Source organism: Corvus cornix, chromosome 5, assembly GCF_000738735.6.
Source record: "Corvus cornix cornix isolate S_Up_H32 chromosome 5, ASM73873v5, whole genome shotgun sequence".
Taxonomy (NCBI): Eukaryota; Metazoa; Chordata; class Aves; order Passeriformes; family Corvidae; genus Corvus; species Corvus cornix.
Genome location: NC_046335.1, coordinates 10,181,639 through 10,204,653, shown reverse-complemented (window position 1 = coordinate 10,204,653; position 23,015 = coordinate 10,181,639). Strand labels below are relative to the sequence as shown.

The window sequence follows — 23,015 nt, the reverse complement described above, 5'->3', positions numbered from 1 at the left end:
TAGACCTGCTCACATTTCCTATTTAGAAGTCCAAATTCTGTCTAAAAGGATATCCTGCTAATCAGACATTACATCATTCTATAGAAAAATAATATTCCTGATACTGTAGCAACATTATCAGTAACTCTCTCTATTTCTCTTTCACCATAAGAATAAGACTATTTACTGGTGGCCTTAAATGCTCCTATGCAATAAAACTGTCACAGCTGTGCAGAAGGGAATCAACCGTAACTGAGCAGTGAACAATTCTGCATAAAAAGCTCAATCGCTATTAGTTAAGAATTTTCTTCATTTCCATAGTTTGTATCTACAATCTGGATATATAATTATTCTTGTACAACACTAGAGAGTCTGTGTCAGTCTTGGCACTAGCATCTGAGACAGCTTTGCCCTGCTGTTGAACACCATGGAGTAGTGGATGACCGGAGCTGGAATGGTGAGAGTGGTGGCATTATGCGTCACAGGTCGACTGGTCCAGTCCATCTAGCGTAAGCTGATTCCTATGAGGAGAATTGGGACTTGGGGGACCACTTGGATTTGAGCTGTTAGATGGAGTAGAGTGTTTGGTGGAGTCTGAATCAGGCTGTTAATGAGAAACATGAAAAAAATTATGTTTACTTGAAGTAAATTCTTTACACTCAAAAGCTTTCAAATGCACTTAAAAATGAGGGTGAGCAACACCTACAAAGCAGTGTGCATTAGATTAATTCCACAGTTGAACATTCAAGCAAGTACTTCCATTACCATGAACAGTCTCTAGTGCAGTCCCAAAGGTGACCTTCTGATGCAACAGGAATTATGGTAAAGTATGTGGAAATTGCTACATCTCTGGCTCCTCTCTTTTAGCCATTGCAAAGCTTTCCTGATGGAATGCAACAGTCTGTTCACTGTTGTTCAGAATTTACCAGCCTGCAATTTTTAGGCAATTTTTATAGCCCAGGAGTAGGTTTATCTACCCATGTAAACATTTAAAAACCATGGTCAAATCATCTTCAGTTTGGTGAGGAGGAAAGAAACACGTGTATGAACTGTTTACAAAACAGCAACAAGCCTGTGAAGTGTCTGACAAATGAGTGAAGGCTGCCAAGATTCAGGCTGGAGATCTGGAAACAGAATATGCTTAGTGGGTACGTCCTACGTTAATATCTAATAAAGACTATCCACAGTTATTTCCCCAGTGTTATATTAGTTGTTGGGTATTTGCCTTCACAGGCTGGTCTCACTTCAACAGGATGGCTGGCAAGCTTCCCACTATTTTGGTGTGTTACAACTCTGAGCACTGCACACATTCACAGCTAATGAAATACTGCACAAAAAAACCTGGTACCATTGCAGCAAGTTATTTTCAAGAAAGGGAAATATATACTTAGCAAATAGATTGAAAGGTAGCATCCTTAAAGAATGCTGTTCAAAAGATTTTGCATTGCTTGAACAGTAATAAGATAATCTATAGCAAGATTATCCTGACATGATCCAGTTCATAAAGCCAAAAGGCATGGGGGAAATAGTATAAAGCCAAAAGGTGTTATTAGAGCCTCTTTCCAGTTACAAACTACTATTTTTTAAATTTAAGAAGTCGTAAGAAATTTTAAGAGCTACCAAAAAGAGAAAAGATGGTAAAAAACCCCTTCAGAATCTATCACTACTTGTGCCTACAAACAACAGTTACCATTACAGCATGGAATATAGTGGAGTTTGGGAAGGGTGTGCAGAATAACTAACATAGTCCATCATAACCACCTTTGAAAACCAAGACTGTTTCAAAAATACCTGTGTTTAGAGATCCCCACTTTCATGTGCTTTTAATGGCTAACTGAAGGTGACAAAAGAAGTCAGACCACAGGTGTGATCAGAACTCTGGACTTGGCGTGTGCTAAGGCATCCTGCAAAAGTCTGGCTTCATGAAAACATGCTTCAAAACTCAGAGCATTATATGGGCCCACAGTTGGGTACCAAAAAGCACTAAAAAAGATCTTTATCAGGCACTTTGCTTCCCAAGAATAATTCCTAACACTTTCCTTGCACAGACAGTGCTTCAGCAAAGCTTGGGAAGAATACATATGATAAATCATGGAAACAACAATCCTCTGTCTTCTCTATTTAGATCCAGGAACACCAGTTTTGTAGAGCCAGGACATTTTAAGTTTGGTGACTACTGGCACATACTCTTATTCTCGCTAAAAGCAGTTCTATGTATTATAGATATGATTCCTTCTCAAGTTATATGACAAAAAGTCTTCCTTAAGGCAGCACTGAAAATTACTTAACTAGTCATATTACTTTGCTATTCTATGCTAATATCCCAGAGAACATTTTTAGGAGCTTTGAGGACATTTCATCAATTAGTCAAATTTCTGTTGCCTATAAAGCTTAATTGAAGACATAATAGTTCTTAAAATATCACCGTAAGAAGATCTTTTCACAGCTTTGCTTTTGTGCTGGCATATCTAACTTGCAAATATAAATTACAGGCTGGGAAAAACACTTGTGGAAAGAAAACATCTCCATAAATGTCTTTATGAAATATTTCCTTGGGAATGTAATTTATTGGAAGAAGAGAACAATCTACGTCAACAGGATATCTTCAGTCTCCATTTAACAGAAGCTGTTTTACCTCTTTGTCAAACTCCTGGTCAGGGTCGGACATACTTCGGGAAGGCATGGCTGCTCCCACATCACTGCCACCTGCAGAGAGTAAAGGACAAAAGGCACTTTACACCTCTTGCTGACACCACAGACTACAGCTCAGAAGTGACCAGCTTGCTCCCAGTCTTACTTGACGAGGGCCATGAGATGTAGGTTTTGTTTCTCTGCTGCTGCTGCTGCCGTGACAGGTTAGCTGAAGATGGACAGGTTTTTTCATCCTGTGCAGGAGGTAGGACACTCTGCAGTTGAAATGAAACACCTTGTTAGCCAGCAACAAAAGCTATCCAACGAGAAGTTGTTACTCATGAAAACTTTATTGTGCTTTTGAAGCTATTACAACCCAGTGTTGGTAGAAAAACTGAACTTACTTGACCACATCCACATATTTTCAGTAACAGACACAAACCCTGAGAAAGACAGAGAAAGAACTAAGCCCCATAGCAGCCACTGGAACCTGTCAGCCAGCAATCCCTCTATGAAGGGGCAGGGACTGTACTTAGCAGCTCTGCTTTCCTTCCTCCTCCTGCTAAAATGACAAATGCCTGACCCACATCTGGACTATCTGAGAAAGACAAGAGAAAGCCTGACTAACAGCTCGAAAACGGAGGGTACATACAGAACATAAAAAGTGTACCTTCACATCTTCCTCTTGTGGATTTAACATTACAATAGCTCACAAAGTGCTGTATTGGTTAAATACAAAATAAAATTAATGCTGTAAAGCACTGCAAATAGCATGCATTTTAGTTACCTCCAGCATCAGTTTTTTTCCCCTTGTTATTGCTCTAAAATTGGTGAAGTGCCACAAGCATACCATATTCCAGTTCCTAACAGTTTGTAGCTACTCCTACCCTTGCTAGGGAAGCAGAGGAGGGACAGGAAGAGGAAGAAAGCAGAGGGGAGCCTTGCAGTGAGGAATGGTCACTCTGAAGAGAGATTTCAGCAGAGATAGGGCTCATGGGACAGACGTGCTCAAAGCCTGTTGGAGGTGATATCAAGAGCAGAATGTTGAGAGGATGAGGGGAAAGGAAATTCATTCTGTTATTTTAAGAAGACAAACAAGAAAACGGAAGGAGGAGAGACTGATTATTTACAAAACTACTAACAAGCTCCTGGCAGTGATAACTGTCTTTCAGTGTCTCATTTGTAAGTCAGCTAACAGTATTTCCTTGCACAGGATTTAGAAGCATTGCACAGCAGGAAGGTTCACCTTTCTCAAAAGGAGTTAAAGAAGAATTCGGTACAGAGGTAATACTTGAGCCCATCCAGCTCATCTTCAGCTTTTGTGAGCAAGAACAAATGCACATATATATCCCTCCCTTATAAATGTATTTTACCAGTGGGAGGTCCATGAGGACCTGCATTCCATCTCCTGGTCCCATATGAGCCACGTGGTTGAAATTCGTTGGGTTAGAAATCATCTTTGACCTTAGCTCAGGGTCTCTAAGCATCTCCCTAAAAAAACCAGAGTGATTTTTACTATTAGCATTCCCAGTCTCTGCATGTCATCATGTATATTCAGTTATGTACCACAAATAAATTCTTACCGCCTTTGTTGTAACCGCTCTTCCTCAGGAACCTTAAATACGAATCTTCTTTTGCTCCTGGTTCGAAGCATTTGCTTCTTGCTGTTGTCAGACGTTTCTGGTACACTGAGGCCAGCTCCTGCTGTAACAGCACAAAGCAGTTTCACATACAGAGGTACACACTGACCCAGACACATCCAATGCCAATTTCATCTAGTGCGAAGGTAACATGGTGAAAATTACTGAGTCAGAATGAGTTTCTGACTTACCCCCTTACTCAGAACTCACCTGCAAACTTGTTCTTGAAATATATTAGCCTTGGAGGCTCACAGTTAAGGAGGTTCAGTGTGCCATCCATGTTTAATGGTCTGATCTGTTTTGAGGAAGGAGACAGAGAATTACCTCAAGTCTAGCATACACTGTGAAGAAACAACTCATTTGACAGTAACCCAATTAAGTTCAATAGTCAAAGAAAATTACTTACCCTTCGCAGGCCAATAGTCTGGACCCATTCCATAGTGTTAACATCAAACACATCAACACCATACTCGCTATACACTGTTACATATGAAGAATTGCAACCTGTGTTGATTGAAAACAAACAGAAAACCCTAATGTCATTTCAGTAGTCCAGAACTGACAAATATTTGAGCAGATTTCAGTAGTTACAAGTTTTCCACTACACGCAAGATACATTTTAAAAAACATTTTCAAAGCCCCAGTTTAAAACAGATATTTTTTTGGTGAGAATAGATTTGCTAATGACAACTACCAGCATCATGGAAAGATTTAATTTTGACCCTCTCAATGTTTTTTAAAACTTCACACTGCCATTTCATTAAATTGCAAAATGGCATCTGAAGTTTTCAGATGCATACAAATTTGCTAGGTGGTAGGAACTGAGCAGCTAGCTTTGCTATGGATTACTTCATTTCAGAAGCAGCAAACCAACTATACATCTGCTGTGTGCAGAGGAGATGAGAGAGCCACCATCTGTGAGCTGGGTCATGACCTCATGATGCAGATCTGCTCTCAATTTCCTTCCTCTTTTGCTTACAATTTTCTAGCTTTAGATATTCATGTATGGGTTGCTTTCATCAAGCTGACAGAAAAATGTCACAATGCTTAAAGCCTATAACTCATTTTCTCTTTTCAACTTTTTTTTTAAAAGCATAAAAGGCATCAGCAGACAAGTTTATTTTAGGTCAAACGAAAAGCAGAGATCTCTAGAGCTTTGTATCAACGTGCTTCCGCTCATGTAAAGACTGTCTCCTGATGTAAAAAGCAGTTACTAGAAACTTAAGGGATTTAACAGAGAGAAGATGCTTCAATAAACAAAATGAAAATAACCCAGTAGGGCACTAAACACATCACAGAATCTTCTTAGAAGAACTAAAGTACAGTTGTGGTGCTATTTTTTAAATTCATTCTAAGAATGCCTTGGACAGCTATCATAAAAATGTAACACAAAAGTGATTTATGGTCAAGCATTATTACATGTGGTCTTAGTTGGCTTGGATGTTCAAATCAAGAGGGAGAACTGAGCATCAGGCAGAAACACCATCTGTAGCCAAGGCTGGTGCTTGGCAGTCAGAGCTGATGAGCTTGACCAGATCTCAAGTGGCTCCCCGAGAGCCGTGTCAGTGCCTGCACTGGGCCTGCCCACGCTACAGCCTCGAGACCAGCTGGCTCCGAGGCTTTCCACCAGGCTGCACGGGAGCCAAGCAGCCCTAGCACACCCACACTGGCTCAGCACAGGACACCAGAACTAAGCTGGTGTAGGGCCAACCCCAACAGGCCACCTGGGCTAACAGAGCTGTGCTAGTGCTCACCCTGCCTTCTCCCAGGGCAAGGGCACTGAATGCCCCAGACACAAATTCTCTGTTTTATCCCAAAACCTCTCTACAACATGGTACTTTAGCACAGCAGAATCACTTCCACTTTCTTGGTCTCTCCTACGAAGACTGGCTGAGAGAGTTGTTCTCAGCCTGGAGAAAACTCTGGGGAGACCTTACAGCACCTCACAGTACCTAAAGAGGCTACAAGGGAGCTGGAGAGGGAGTTTTTACAAGGGCACAGAGTGATAGGACAAGGAGAAATGGCTTTAAATTGAGACTGGGTTTAGTCTAGGTATTAGGAAGAAATTCTTTATTGTGAGGGTGGTGAGGCACTGGAACAAGTTGTTCACAGAAGCTCTGGAAGAAGCTGCTCCATCCATGCTAATGTTCAAGGTCAGGTTGGATGGAGCTTCGAGAAAATTGGTTTAGTAGAAGGTGTCCCTGCCCACGGCAGGAGAGTTGGAAGTAGGTGATCCTTAAGATCCCTTCCAACCCAAACCATTCTGTAATTTTACAGCCTCCTGATGGGATAGTTAAAAAAAGCCACCATCACTAGTGACAGACACTAGGACTGAGGAGGGAGGACAAGTCTAATGAAAAGGGAAGTAATTCAGTTTCCTTTGGCAGCAGAAAATGTTGCTTCTTCTACAAAAACAGCCCGAGGCCAACACCACTCAGGATTGCACATACAAAAATGTTATAAAATACTTTACAGTAAGAACACTTCTAATAATAACAGACAAAACCATTAACTAGCAAGTCTAGTTTGCTGAAATGCAAAAAACTGTAAAGCTGATTAAGGAAAAGGAAACATTAGTTTTACCTAATGGTGTTTTAAAGTAAATTTGCCACTACATTGTTTCCTTGGGACTTTGCTTCAGACTTATGTACAGAACTAGGTCAGAGTAAAGCAAGCAAACAATTTCAGTTAAAGTCAAATAAAATTAAACAAATTCCTACTAGTGCCTGGCCTGATCAAACCAACATGCACTTAACTCCTTGCTGTATTACTTAAACAAAAAGCTGTTTCTTGCCTTCAATCATTCAAAAAATTTTAATTGCTATTTGAGCTTCAAATACCAGATTTATCACCAACTGCCTTTGACTACTGAATACTGAAAAACGCTCTGCATGTACCTCTGTTCTACCAAGCTGATAACCAATGCTCCTGAAACAAGGAGAATGGTTCAAATACTACCCTCCATTTATACTCTTTTTGGATATTGCCCCCTAAAATTAAAACCAAAAGGAGAAAAAATGCTACCATTTCTGCCAAAATTTTTCTCTCTTATTATCTTTATGAACCTTTAGACTTGCAGTTACATTTCTTCTTCAACTTTCTACTGTACTATGAGTACAGAACACAGAAGACACCCTACAGGCAACTGGACATTTATATTCTCTAAGTGATCAAAAATCTTTATAGAATTTCAAAGACAGCTAGTCCTTGCACTGTCCTGCATCCAGGACTACTCTCTGTAGAAATTATTTTGCATTCCACTCTTTATTCTTCTGTGTCCTGTAATAAGACAGAGCATTTCTTGCAGCATCCAGGATCTCCAAGTCCGCAACTACCACCAGGAAGAACGTGTCTGTTAACTCATCAAAACTTACACTCGATATTCAAAGACAAACCGAAGCAAAATTGAATACAATGCTGAGTATTTTTAGACAAGTAAAGCAGCAACAGGGATATGGCAACAGAAAAACATATACATACTACAGGCAACAGGAGTTGCAGGCCACATTAGTTCCTGCATGCGTGACCTTCGACCTTGCGAATCGACGTAAACTCCCATATGGCTGAAGCAAAGCAGGTATTCCTCATTACTGAGCTCCACAGCACAAAGGGCATCAAAAGACTGCTGTGAGAGGAAGATAAGCGAGGGGTCATTAGGATTTACCAGGTTTATAGACTGTCCATCTCCCTGGATGGTCAACAGAGAGAACCCAGACTGGTAGCCAACACAGAGCTTGTCCTTGAACACTGTCATCCACTGTACAATTCCTGGAGCCTGAATTTCACTGAATTTTTTGTGGAAAGGTTTAGTTCTGTGAATTTCATAGCAAAAAACCTGTCGTTTGACAGCCACAAACAAACAAGTAGAAGAACTCTTCTTTAGTGTTCCAGTTGTAATCAATTGGCAGCCTTTAGTTTCTGCAAGCTTAATGTCAAAGTTCCCTTCTGACCCATCCAGAGAGGCCCATGGGTAAAGGTGGACGTGATGGTTCCGACCACAGATGAGGATGATGATTTTCTCTTTGGGAGCAAGCTCTATCTGGTACACCTTCTTGCAGTCAGCAGCTCGGACTATCACTGCAAAGGAAACAAGAACTGCTGTGAGTTAAACAGGAGAGCCACCAGGCCTGGAAACACTGCAGTGCTACACAGTCATGCCTGAAAATTAATCTAAACACAGACGTGTACCAGGTGAGGAAGAGCACTTATTACACGTTTGATTCTCTGTTATTAATTCTCAGAGCAAACAGTGAAACAAAGCATTCCTGTAACCCTCTCTATTCATAAAAAATATCTCAACAACGCTTTGTGGGAAAACAAAGTTTTTTGTGTTGCTTAACATGCAGGATAAATGGAGAAAATTTTTTTATATAATTTTATCTGTACAGTGCAAGATGCTGCATCTTCAGAAATGGGTCCCACCTTCAGGAAAACATCAGCATCTTCAGTGAATTTTGGAGGAAGACCAAATTAGCAGAATATAAAGACAAGAAATATGAAGTATTTAATCCTGATAAGTGAGGATACAAAATGCTGTACTGCTGGCAGATCTCTCAGCCAGACACAAAAGCAGTCCAGTTAAGAGGGTGTAAAACACATATATGGAAAGGCAAAAAAATGCTGTGTGTGATGGGGAAAGGATATGAAGGAATGGGCTTAGGCTGCAGGAAGAGAGGTTTAGGACAGGCACCACGAAAACCCTTCTCAGAGCAAGGACTAGTCAGGCTACCCATGGGGAGTTTTGCTGTTTGATGCATTTTTTTTTAAAGCAGGGCTCTAGAGGCAGCTAAGGGCAGGGGGTTAGGTGCAATGTGTACTCTCTGGTGATCTTGTCTACACAAGAATTTTCAAGAAAGCAGTGAGTATTTTGTGGGGTACAAACAGAAGAGCAATTCTAAACTAGGGAAGTTAATAAGCATAAAGCAATTAAATGAAATTGTAACTTTAATTTTTCTGCTAGCTGAATGCATTAAAAATATTTGTGAATCGTAGGTTAAAAAAAAAAAGATAATTAGTAATTTGAAATTCTCTGCCTTTTTTCAGTAACAGTTGAGTAATGTAGCCAAGTAAACAAATTCTGTAAACTTGGTAATAAGACTTTAGCTGTTTAAATCACAAAGTGCTGTTGTGGTATCCCCCCACTTGCATAAATAGATGAAATGTCTTAAGAAATGTTGTATGAAATAACCAGCTTTGCCACAGAGAAATGGTTTTCTTCCTAGCTCCAACTCCAGCTTATTTGTCAAGAATTAAGCAATACTCTAACCAAAGACCTTTGCTACAAACAGCTGGTAGTTAATTAACACTAAAAATTACAACTGCCATAAAATGAAAAACAGATTATGATTTATAAAAATGCTATTAACACACAGAACTGGCCATAGAAAACTCCTGCTAAACATGTCAACTTAAAACCAGAATTGATAATTAATTTTCACATTTACATATGACATGGTGATGCAGATAATTGTTCCTTTATGAAATGACCTTTAAATTAAATTTACAACTTTCTTTTATGCAAGAAACGGTACTGGAATCCCTGGAATTATTTGCACCTCAAGTTATGTTTATATCTAACTAATCAAAGAATCGTGACGACTGAAAGTTAACTCAAAGGAATGGCATTCATTACTGCTAAAAAGAATTTCAAGTATCTGCTGTATCCATGTATAAAGCAATTTCTCCTGGAACTGGGCAATGTCTTATTCTAAACAAGAAGAAGCAATAACGTTTTTCTTTTGACCCAAAACCATATCCCTGATGTTATTTAATTTTGAAAGTTAAGTCTTTAAAAGCCTATATTCACTGCTTTATTTTACACTGAAATGCAAGCTTTAGCATGAGTAAAATCCAACTTTCAAATAGCCACAAACTAAATTACACAGAAGAAGGAATCAAGGAAATCACTGACAAGACTAGCACTCAGGAATCTCTGACCCAGGAGACAAGGGCAAAGGAATGGTGGAAAGAAGACCGTCCATTGGTGAACCAGACTTGTTCTCTGCTTTTCCATGTTTAAAACTGCATTTTGTATGGATTGACCCTGACTGATCCCCATGCTCATGTCCTTCTGGCCTCCATGCTTTCCCTACCATACCAAGGCAAATCTCCCATTGTTATTTGTGTTTGTCCTCAGTATATCCAAATAAAGAGGAAAATGCTTCCCCTATTCCCTGTGATGCCTAATAACTCAACAGTAGAGGGATATGCCTGTGCTGCCCAGTGACTACGCAGCATATGCTTTGCTGTGGTGCCCGAAGTAGGCTCTGTGTGAATTTCTGGAATGGACACAGTAAGACTGCAGGAATAACAGACTATACTGATCCCATTTTCCCTAGGCAGAGGGCAAAGTACATTAAGAACAGGAAGGAAAAAGCAGGTATAGGAGGAAGCACAGAGTCAAGGAATTAGATAATGGGAAGGAACAACCAATCACTTGCTTTGGACATCATCAGTCTGAAAGAGAATGTAGAGTGGTTGCCAAATTTCAGGAAGGAACAGACAACGAGACATGGAGGCTTTAAAAGAAAGTCTACAAACTGTGTGCTGTGCATGCTCTGTGTGCTGAAGCATTTTGCTACCTGCTGTGGGAATACAGCTAAAGTGAGAATGTGTCAGAATATGCCCAGTACCTCATCCCTTTAATTTCTGCCAGTCAACTGAATGTAACAATAATGACCAAATTAGTGCTTATATCTCACATTCACTTTTCCTTCTCATCAATTAACTGAGTGCTTAATACTTACTACACATGTGCAACCTATATTACAGCAGCACTGAAAGTTATGGAGCTCATAATTCTGTATGTAATTGCTGCATGCATTACGGCCTAACTTACCGTCGCGGGTCACCTCTATCACATACAGCCCTTCTTCTGAACCAATTGCTATTCTATCTCGATCTAAACCAAGAGGGAAAAAAAGGCCATTAATTTAGATACAATTAGTCTGATCTTTAAAACAGGCTGTTTGCTTTGAACAGCTGAAAAAATTTCTGCATAAACTGATTTTCACCAGCAAATCAATTTGCTTAAGCTCACACAGCCTGTCAAAAGCATGCTATATACCATATTGCTAGAACAACCTGCTGAACAACTCAGCAGTATTATTTACTCCAAGTGGATGAAGAGACCTGAATATCAATGCAAGATTAGCACTTTTTGTCCATTATTAAATTCCTATGAAGGAATTCAACTGAGGAATTTATTTCAAGGCGTCAGTGCTGTCATTATAGAAGCCCATCTAAAAGTTCCAACAACCTTCACACCTTAACACTTACAAAAGTTAAAACAAACATACCTACAATAGCAGCAGCTAAACTTGTTTTAATAAGAGGCAGTGTGCTGTCATAGGCTTCTTGTGGAATATGCACAACCTGGTTCCTCAGCCTGTTTTTGTGCAGGATAGACTGCAACCCTTCTAGGATTCCAACCCACTTTCTCTTTTCATTCTCATTTTCTGTCAGGATCAGTAGAGAACAAGACTTTGAAGGCAAACCTAAGAGAGAAGCTGTCACCTTTAAACAGACAGAGACAGTGAAATTAGTTAAAGTAATAAAAGCCCTTTTTTATCACACAGAACTGTGAAAATAAAGTAGACTTTCTTATGACAATGGAATGATATACCTGAGGGGCATGCACAACACAGCCAACACAGCCATGGTGCTTCAAAAAAACAACCAAAAAACAACCACTGCACAAGCCACAGTGGTTTGGTTTTAAAGTATTTAGTCTTGCTTTAATATTCTGAATCCTAAAATATGGGCAAGGAATGCTACAATAATCAATACATGGCAGTAAAAGGCTCCTTCCTGCTCTGAACCGGAATTTCAGTGGCATACCATAGTTTGTCCTGATCCCTCCCACCCACCCATAACTTACTGAAAGTGACACACATACTTTGCAAACCAGATGCATTTAAACCCAAAGGCACTGCTATCATCAGTTCTTGTAGATTTTGATTTTGTTACCTAAATTTCCAAATATTTGTTCAGGGGAAGACCACATCATATCTGCATACAAAGCTCTGGAGGAAAGCAATATTTGAAACTGAAGTACTGCATTCTCCCATGTCCCCATGTTAAAAGAAAATCACTGTGGCTTCACTTAATTTTCAGCTAAATCATCCCACAGATCTCAAAGCAGCATGTGTTCTAAAGAGAAAAACTATCCAGGAACTTCTGTTGCCTGAAGAATGGCCTCAGTAATTCATAATATTTGGTTTTTTGTACTCTATGAAGAGATTGAAGGGTTTGTGGGATCATGGGAACTACACTTTCAGCCACAGACAAACAGGCCAACAGCCAGGGTCATCTCTCACCACAGACTCTGAATAACAACAGTTAAACATTAAAAAGCAACAAGAGGTATAAAAGCGCAAATCTGAAGGCAGTAACATGGAGTATCAGACCTTCGGCCTACATGCCTTGATAAGAAACTCATCATAAGGATGGATGTTGTGGTAATGCAACACACACACACACCTCCTGGCAGAGTGAATAAGAGTAACTCTCATCTTGAAGATAAAATGTATCTGAAAGTAAACTGGAAAGAACAGGATGTAAAAGACAGAAGTTCAGAAGTAAGATGAAGGTGAAGGGAGGTAGGGAAAGAACTGAGTAGTTGCAATTGCTCATAGTTCTTACTACTCTGCGTAAAGCTTTGTTCCTATCTAAACTGTAATAAAGCATTAATATTTTAAAGACAGATGGAGGCATAATGGATAATATACTTAGAAAACAACACCAAAACAGATTCCAGCAATGGTTTTCCCTTTGAAGTACCACCATGTATTAACTCCTCAGTCTTTTGAAGGTGGCAGCTTACATATAGTCAAATGAAGAAAAAAAAGTGAGCAATTGGTCACAATATAAATAGCATTATTCATCATACAAAAATCCATTATTTGCTATGAAACTCAAGGCTTCTTAACTCGAACTGCTAAGCTGTGGAAGCACTCAGCTTAGCACACAGACAACTCTCTTACACTATTATTAAAAATGTGTGTCGATGGCAGCACTTGAGACTGCAGTGTCTGAATGTCAGCATGGCCTAACATTCAGCTTTAAAAACTGGTTACCAAGGAGAAATGTTTGAATCTGAGAGAAATTCTTACTCTTCTTGAATTCATGGGGGGTCAGAGGTGGGAACATTTCAGTGTTTGGCAGCATTCTGGTATTGTTTTCTGCTGCTGGAAGATCCAGAAAAAATGAAAACCTGTCTTTTTCAGGCCACGAGTATCATCATGTATTATGTGCAATGACACACACAAAAGAAGGACCACATTTTTACTCAGATGATGTGAATTAACAGTTTTAACTGTTGTGTACAAGCTACTCTATGCGACTGTGTCAGCAAGATGCAAATATAGAACTAAATGAAATTGAGAAAAGAGACTCTCTCATCAGGTATTAGTGGTTTCCAGTTTTACAAATTCCTGCTTTTGAAGGAGGACACAGAACTGAGAAAAGAGGTGTAATGCAGCAGCTTCTCTGGTCCCATACCTAAATGGATATATTCGCCCATCAAGCTTCCAGTTAATTCATCACATCTCTTTAGCAGGGGATAATCTGATCAAACCATGGACATATTTGGTCATGTCTATCCAGACAAGTATTTTTACACAGGGATATTTGACAAAAATGGTTATTATTATTTAGATACCCTTTCAGTTAAAACCTGCAGGCAGAAACTAGAGCAGCAAGTCAGGCAGGCTAAACTGTATGGATGCCTTGTTCTTAAATGAATCAACCATCATTCTGCACAGCATATTTTCTCTCCTCAGAAGTCCTTTCCTACAGTATTCTATGTTTGCTAATTTAAGAAGAGAGCAGGCAGATGGGAATTAAAAAACCCCAAAACCAAAACAGAAACAAGAGGAAACTTAAGGTAAAGGTAATAGTAAACCAAAGTATGAAAATTCACTGCAGAAAATATTTTTATAAAAAAGCAGAAAAGCAGAGACACAGAGGCAGTCAAGTAGCAAAGACAATTGCCAAGTAAAATCCTGAAGGACCAAATGATAGGGACTGCAATTGACTGACAGGTCTTTGCTTTCCATGTTTGACTGACTTGATTCTAAATGGATGAAGATCATAGATGCTGAAAACAGTGAGTCTCTGTATTCAAATGTAAGGGAATATAGATACTGGCTACTAATGTATTCCTTTCTACATTTTAGAATTCCAGATTTCATATGATTCACATAAAACATAAGAATTAAGTTCCTGTTGTTAAAAACAAAATACAGTATTCAAATAGAACATACACTAAAGGGGATAACTCAGCTAATTATTTTCTCTTATTTTATTTTTTTCTACTATACTTAAATATGAAATTAAGGAAACTAAAGTTTGAAATGTATTTCTTGTATACAAGACAATACATGGCAAACTAGATCAGTCTCAGAATATTCTGTTACAGCATTGGTTCCTAATGCAAAAGTCCAAAGCTAGGCAAGAAAAAACAGAATCTGGTAATAGCAATGGAAAAAGATATAAAAAATATACTGAATTATAGTCAAGAAAATAAAACAAAGCCAAACTTCATATACGAAGCAGCAGCTAAAGAAGGAGAACTTTGTTCTTTACAGTTCACTTACAAGAGGAGCACCATATTGTTCTTCTACGTATCTCAGCAGCCCTTGTAAATTCTTACACTTCTACATAACTTAATCAACATTAGATATGGATAGTACATGCCATTTATCAAAACAAAACACTGGTATTTAACTGATATTATCTACAAGAGTCAGTTGGTAGCCATACCCTGAATATACAAGGGATGTCTTTACGAGTTGCATGTATTACATCCGATGCTAGGACAGAGCTCACACAAAAATCTTCATCTCTAGTGAGAAAAGAAACAAGAGCATCACATACAAGCACACACTAGGATTATTCAGCAAAATCTAATGGGTATCACCACTGTTTCAATAGGCTGCAATCTCCTAACACCACACAGAGGCCACAGCTGCTTTGTTATGCTCTAACTATCCTTGACCCAAACAACTCACAAGCCTCACTTATGTCTCTACAGCATCTGGTACGTGTAAGTCAGTCCACCTGAAGTTAAGCAGGGTGGCTTTCTGTAGTTTTGGTGTCCCAACCACACCTATTCTACAATTAGAAGCAAGAATATTGCTCTTCCAGCCCAGCAGACACATTAGAAATTAATAATTCATACCTCAATGTGTAGCAAGAGAGGGGCCTTTGGAAAAAAAGAAAAATCACATAAAAAGCTCTTGGCAACATAATTATAGTTTGCGGGTTTCAAATAAGTGTTTTCAAAACAGCTAGATTTTATTCTCTATTACAGTAAAATAAACAGACATCAGAACAACTTTTGCATTTCAGAGTGCTCCACCCCAGAGGGCTTGTCTACACTAGCCTTTTTAAACTGAATTTGACCAAGTTGATCACCATAATTGCCAATTTTGGTGCAAAGATGACACTAATGTCTGAAACTTGTCCATGCTAGAATTCATAGCTGTGGTGGTTAGCATCTATTAAAAACATCTAAGAATCCTCAGATGACAGCCTCAAAGAGGCAGCTACAATAAGCAGATAAAGCATGGGACAGTTGGTCTATTAGGATCTGGCTGAGTTGCTTCAAGCAATGCACTAATGTGAATGCTGCTATTTGCAGTACTTCCATGTTCCTGCTCCTGCTGCCAGCATGTCAGAGAGCTGACACTGACAGATCCCAGTGAGTGTGAGAACAGCACAGCAGTACTGGTGCAACCCCACGGTACTACTGTCTGGAAAAAATATAAATCAAGGTGCAAACTTTATATTCAACACAGGTACAAAGGTGCTGTAACATTAAAAGGTATTACACTTTCTTGGTATTTCCATAAATTGAAATACAAAAACCTCCTTGGTTACTCTGATCAACCTAAGTCTCAGATCTTTGGTAGACAGTGTTCACTGGTTCAGATGGTTCCCCATGAAGTAATAACTCCTGTGAGAAGGCAGGGTCAGAGCCATTTGCAGTGTAAATGAGTTGGTGCTTTTCTGCAGACTACTTCAATTTTTCTATCATTCCTGAACTTACTGGCTATGGGATGATCTGTGACTCAGTGTTGGGGTCAGAGTGCATGGGAAAAGCAATCTACCAAAATACACTTGCTTTTTACATGCATTTGGAATTGCAGGAAGAAGCATGCTAATGCTGTAAATACTGGTGATTGCAGTGTGACTGACTATAAAGTCACAAAAGTAGTTTCTTGTTGAGCCAACTTGATCAGCCTAAACTTAGCTGCAGTTTATGTACAGAATACACAAATATTCTTAGACCAGAGCTCTCAAAATCTTATAGTTTCTTGTGTACTAGAAAGAAATACTCCTGTTGAGAAAAAATGTAGAGAGGATTTCTACTCTGTCATAACAATACAAACCTGAGATCCAACACTTGACTTGCCACAACTCCAGGCTGGGTGGATTTTCCTTCAGGCACATCATATAAGAACAGTTTACAGTCACAGACAACTGCATAAGCCCTCTGCCACCCTTTCTTAACACCTGTAGGCTTTGGGACCTGTGGGTAAATAATTCATTGCTTAATACATGTAAGCACATGTAGGAGACACAGAAAGCAGGACATTTAGAAAAGCTTATACTTAGATCAACGGAATTAGAACACATTCTACTTGTCCTTCAAAATAGGATGAAAAATATCAAGTAAGCAAGAAATCATTTTTCCTCTTTTAAGTTCAACCATTCCTTGTTACAGCTTTAAAAGTGTATTAAGACTTGTATAAAGATATTAGGCTTGGATATTCCACCAATGCCAAAATGGTAGGACAGTTTACCTTTTACATTATGCTTACACAAACAATGACAGAAATTATTTCTTAAACCATTTTTTCTTTTTTCCCTGCTGCTTATCAACATTGTAGCTACTAATCTACTAACCTGCAGCTCTTGCAGTAAAACCAAGTGTTTCTCCCACATCTAAAGCAACGAAGGTTAAATAAGTTACATAGATGGCACACAAAGCCTTAAGGCTTTAGCACTATTTAGGAGATGTGTTTAAACATACTTAGAGGTTCCATGCTGTAGAGCTCTAAGTGAAATTAAGTATTCTTCTCTTGTCCAAGAACAAAAGACTGTTACCTTGACATAACCTTTATAGGCTGTTCCTATTCCTCTTTGCACATCTACTCCAAGAGGCCTTTTGGCTTGTTCAGGGGGTATAGGGCAGACCTGAGGTGCACTATCCTTGCAGGAAACATGGCATGCAAATGAACACACTAAGTACAAAAGAGAAAATTCACAGTGAAATGTGTGTATGAGTCAGTCATAACAGCTGATTAACACAGTCTACACTCAGTGAATTAATTAATCACACTGAAACTGGCAGTCAAATATTGCAATAGCTCACTATGCTGAAGGAGTGAACACACCTAGATATTGTATGAGACTCTCCAAAGTGCTTTTATTTCCTCTTTTTAGCCTATTACATTCATAAAGGGCAGGAACTGAGTCCACATTTCAAGGAAAATGAGTTGGGCAGCCTTGCTGGTGTTAAGCACCAACTAACCCAGTCACAGAAGAGAAACAGTATTAATAAAGGAGGAATAAAAATTACAGGGTAGTGCTAATAGGTGTTTAATTTGATCCACATATGCAAGAATACTGCAAAGACAAAGTAAAACTAAATGGATTAAAAAACCAGAAAGGGTTAAACTATTAAACACAAGATATAGACATAAATAAAACATAAATAAAATAGAAACCAGGAACAAGGAGTGAAATGCTGCATGATGAAAGAGGTATATACATCTACTGCCCAGAGTTCAAGTTCAAATAAGGAGCAAACCAGCATTGCATGCTTTCTTACCATTTGCACCATTTTGTACCACTTTGTGCTGCACCAGCAAGGGACAGAGGTCTCTAGATCTCATCTACAGAGCATTTCACACAGAAGCAGTACACAGAAAAAATTCATATGCCACTTCACATGAGACAGGCGACAAGAACTGTGGAGTGAGTTAATGTATTATATCGAGGCATCTGACCCACAGCTTAGGGGCCTGATCTTTTCACAGAGATTTTGCTTGGTTTGTCCCAGCTACCCTGTTTCTACCAGTAGGCTTGGGAAGGCAGGAAGAGAGGGGCACAATACTCTCATCTGTCTGTGTTTCCTACTATATTCTCACAAGTGAGAATCTGGCAGATATCCTAGGTACATCTAGGCCTGTAATTATGAAGTGTCAAAGGATTCAAAAAAACCTGGAAACAGCCTGCTTCTGCTACAGCCACAGGTGTCCCTCATGACACCTGAGGGAAGAGACAGCAGAGGAGAGAGCCCAGAGCAGGCTGCCTGGCTTATTCTTTGAGCTACTGTCTGCTCCCAGGAGGACAGAGGGCTACCAAAAAGTCATGCACATAAAGTACTGTAAGTGCTCCCGAAGACTAGGTAATAAATTCAGCTCTTTGAGGAGGCATCATGATTATTTGTGACAGTGGGTATCAAGGTATACCAGTTACAGAATAGGGAAAATCCACAGGACAGTCAGTTCCAGTCTTCTGTAAGTGTAGCTGTATTTTACCATAGCTTCCAGCATTAGAAAGAGGAGGAATTGGGAAATGCAAGTGATTGAAAGTGGAACATGGCAAAGTTTTGTTCTACTGGAGTTATCTCTGTTTTTATATCAATGTGATTTTAGTTTTTACTGTAGCAATAAAGAGCTGCTGTAGATTAGGCAAAATGGAAAACTAACGATGCAGAGCTTGAAACACACAAGACAAAAAGAAGAGTGAAGCCGATAGCTACATTAAGGGAAAAAGACAGTTTCAAGCTTGAAGGGAAGAGATGCAAAACAAGAATTCAGAACTGTCAGCAAAAGGAGACAAAAGGCAGCCCCAGGGCAAGTGCTGGCAGAGTGATAGGTCCTCCTGGGGAAGAACTGCCACCAGAAGATCTGCCAGGAAAAAAGCCCTGAAGGACAGATGAGGCAATCTAATTGTGATACTGAGGCTGACAGTGGAGAGGCTGCCACTAGCAAGAGCTAAGCTGGGCACAGAAATAAGGTTATTAATACTGTAGTGTCTTCAACAGATTTGTGGCTTATTGAACTGAGTTCATGTGTCTAATCAATATACAGTAAGTATTTTCAAATGAAAATACCTCCATATACTCAAACATGGAATTCAGTAGTGATACATGCATCAGAGAAAGCATTTTAAATAAAACTAATGGACAGCAAGACAGGCTACAGGCCAAATACACGAGCAAATAGTCCTCCCAACATATGGGGTTTATGACCAGAATTGCATAAATAGACATAATCAGATGCATGTCACTAGATCATTCCCGTAGTTTTCTCTACTACAGTCCTGTCTTCCCCACCCCCTCCCTTGCACTATAACAGCACTAATGGTAGTAGAATTAATTAACAATATGCAAGGAAACCATGCTTCATCATACATCATCATCATACTCCTAAAGGGACTTCATGAGTAGGCTGATGATGAAAAAAGAAAGGAAAATCCTCCAGTGGCAGCCACCCCTCTCTATCATTCCCTCCACAAAGAAATGGTTGCCTTAAAATACACTGGGATGCTTTTTTGAGGGGCTTGCTGAAAATTTATAAAAAGTTTCATTGACTCACCGTCACAGGCATAACCTTGTCGAACTAATCCCACCATAAGAGAGGTGCAATGACTACACTGAGTGGGGCTTGTGAACGACTTGATATTGAGCTGGTGAGCTTTAGGCTGGAAGATACAGTCAGGATAAAAAATAACTTCATTTTCTGGACTTAAGTAATGCAAGCACCACCCTCCACCACCCTCCAGTACATCAGCGTGTACATTATGAAGCCTGGGCTTCTTTAATGTAAGTGCAGCTTGTAGCAGGTGCTGCAAGACAACAGTAACAGTTTTATTGCCAACTCCAAAAGACACTCAAACCCAGAACTACAACCATGTTTTGACATCCCTTCCAACAAAACAAAACCCATTGATATGCGTTTGGAAACATTTGATTAAAAACACAGACCTAACAAAAACACACACATGACAAACCCAAACAGGACAAGAAAACACAGAGGGCTAATTTATAAATGGTATTTTTTCTTTTGCTCTTTAGAATAAGGTTAGCACAGTCCCCCTACCTTTGGCACAGCTAGAGAAATGGACTGAATGGTGGGGGAAGGAGCAGCAGGCATCCTCTGAAGCCGAATTGGTTCCTGAATCACAAGAAACTGTAATTGAGCAAAGTAAGGCTTCAAGAATTTGTTTCAAGATTGCGGTGGCAAAGCTTATTGTTCTCTGATTCTTTTTTTTCCTTTTTTGAAAATTATCAAAAATTTAATCATTGTAAACACTGCCATTCTGATTTTATAGAAACAGATTGTGTCTTAAAGCACTCACAGGAAAGCCTGCACACTAACAAACACGCAGCAATACAGAAAACATGAAAATGAGGTACATCAACATACACAAAGCCAGTGAAAAGATTTCATTTGCAAGTGTCCTCAAAGCAGGTGCAATAAGCACTGAGGCATTGCAAATACACAGCATTCAATCCTGCTTCTTCATAATGAATGCTGCAATACGTATTTATTATGAACAAGACAGAGAGACTTTCTGGGGAATTACTCTTCAGGGTAAAATAACGGGTCTCTTACTTCCTGTTGTTGCTCTGCAGTTACAACTGAAGTAGATGGTGAAACTTCTGACTTGGGACCCTGCATTTCCTGCTCACTAATAGAGCTGGTCTGCAAAAGCGACAGCAAACATGTTAGATTAGATACCACATATCTGACAAAGTGTCCTCATGTCAACAAAACGGAAACAAGACCCAGTGCCAATTTTTATATGATGTACACATACATTTAACATTCACCGAAAAAAGAACTTTCCTCCAAACAAACCCTGACACCTGACGGAAAAGCGGGAAGTACTGAAATGCAAAATCTCATGTAGACAGCATAAATGCTCTAACAGTCAAATTCTCCCAGCAAGGCTGTGTCTAATCTCTTGCTTGCAGGTATGGAATGATGTTTGAGTACCTTGGCAATCATCCCTAAAATAGCTGATTTCTCATGGTAGCTTACTATGCTAGGATTTTTCTATCATACAGAAGCCAGCAAGTCTGCCACAAGAAAAAAATTACTAATACCCAATCTTTTAAAAAGTTGTTTTAAAATGATTGGCCCCCGTCATTAAAAGAATCATGTCTAATTAATCACAGTATCTCATATTTCACTAAAATTTAAAACTAGCATCCATTACAAGCCATCTATTAATTTCACACTTAAATTAGCAACTACTAATTGCCAGCACAAGGGGGAAGTATGCTACAATTCCAGAGTTAAAGCAGCTGGGTGTGGAAGTAGGATTCTGTATTACTGTACTCTCAGGACATCATGAAAACTATGATTAACAAACATGAGATTAGACTTCACATCAATGATGTAAGTAGCACTAAAGGCAACAAGTAATGAATCACTCACTTCCCAGCCAGTTTAGACAGGAAGACGTCTCAAGTTCAGTTAGCTCACTAAATATGTTCAGATATTCAGTTACTTCTGTTTTGTTCCAAATTGATTGGAAGGGCTGGGCCATTTAAGATCAAATTGCATCATTATGTAATATGAACAATTTCAAAATAGTGTGATTCTTTAGCTATATAGTTTTAGCTTTAGCTTTATAGATAGTCGAACTATAAAACAGTAAGCCTCAAAGAGGTTTAGTGGATTAAGTAACAGAGAGATGAAGGAAGCAAAATATCTAGTTTTAGAGGGCCATTTTTACTATGACAGGTCACAACAAAATAAGGACACAAAACTACTAGCAAAAACTTACTTCTTCCCAAAAGGCTAGCAGAGAAGATGTAGACGAAGAAGAAACAGAATCCTTTGTTGTAACGGATATGAGGGATAAAAACGATCGCTTATCACCCACAGGAAAACTTCAGATAGAATATTAGTTGGCTAGCTAAATAAAATATTTTATATGGCCAAATGATACCCATTCAAACTAAATTAACCCCAATGCAGATGATACAAAATATCTTTATAAGTACATGTGAAAAAAAAATTGCTAATGTAAGTCATTAAGCACAGTATCAGCAATTCTAATGTAATTCATCAGAAAATGCCACCTGCATTTCCATAGAGAATAGGTATGTATTTCAGGATCTATAGAATGGAACCTTGTTTAGTTATGGGCTTGATATTCTACATGTTACTGTCTAATGTCTATCTGGTACTTTTTAAAGCAATGTTTGAAAACATCAAGGTCAGTAGATAAAAGCTACAGTAGATAAAAATTGAGAAAGTAGCATATATCATGCTTCTCTCTTCCCTCCACGTCACCCATAGTGCACATCTTGCTGCTTCAACAGAAAGGCAGCACAGACATTTTGTGATTGGGAACAGCAAATACACAAACTGTATGAAAATATCACAGCATGTCCATAGGCTTTTTTGTTTTTAGCAACAGTAAAAATTAAAAAAAAAAAAGGAAAAAAAAAAAAAAAGAGAGAGTACACATCTCAGATAGAAAATCTAACGAGACTGATGAGGTTTTAACCTGAGCCCTTTTAACTCCACTTCATAAACAGATTATTTGTTCCAGTTCAAGCCCTTGGTTTTATCCTAAACTGTCTATGCTTTGCAAAACAAAATTTTAAAAAACTCCGGAAAAATCTTCAAGGATCAAGAGTTCATGAAGTAAGGAAATGTGATTCAATGTTGAATTTAACAGCTGCTTCCTCGGGGAATGCACAAATCATTTAAAGTGAAACGCCTACTT

At 39.0% G+C, this 23,015-nt stretch overlaps 2 protein-coding genes across 2 annotated transcripts in view; one reads left to right on the top strand and one right to left on the bottom strand.

Annotated features, from left to right (window-relative positions):
- AMN (amnion associated transmembrane protein) overlaps positions 1-10,419 on the top strand; it is a 39,192-nt gene extending 28,773 nt beyond the window's left edge. The window contains exon 13 of the mRNA XM_019281722.2: positions 2,472-10,419. Within this exon, the coding sequence (XP_019137267.1) occupies positions 2,472-2,510 (39 nt within the window). The 3' untranslated portion in view covers positions 2,511-10,419. The remainder of the gene's footprint in view (positions 1-2,471) is intronic.
- CDC42BPB (CDC42 binding protein kinase beta) overlaps positions 80-23,015 on the bottom strand; it is a 91,283-nt gene continuing 68,347 nt past the window's right edge. The window contains 18 exon segments of the mRNA XM_039553443.1: positions 80-583; positions 2,615-2,685; positions 2,777-2,885; positions 3,015-3,053; positions 3,984-4,101; positions 4,194-4,314; positions 4,461-4,545; positions 4,657-4,754; positions 7,731-8,327; positions 11,089-11,151; positions 11,549-11,765; positions 15,015-15,096; positions 16,646-16,785; positions 17,364-17,500; positions 19,865-19,970; positions 20,369-20,443; positions 20,885-20,974; positions 22,065-22,115. Coding sequence (XP_039409377.1) covers positions 452-583; positions 2,615-2,685; positions 2,777-2,885; positions 3,015-3,053; positions 3,984-4,101; positions 4,194-4,314; positions 4,461-4,545; positions 4,657-4,754; positions 7,731-8,327; positions 11,089-11,151; positions 11,549-11,765; positions 15,015-15,096; positions 16,646-16,785; positions 17,364-17,500; positions 19,865-19,970; positions 20,369-20,443; positions 20,885-20,974; positions 22,065-22,115 — 2,331 coding nt within the window. The 3' untranslated portion in view covers positions 80-451.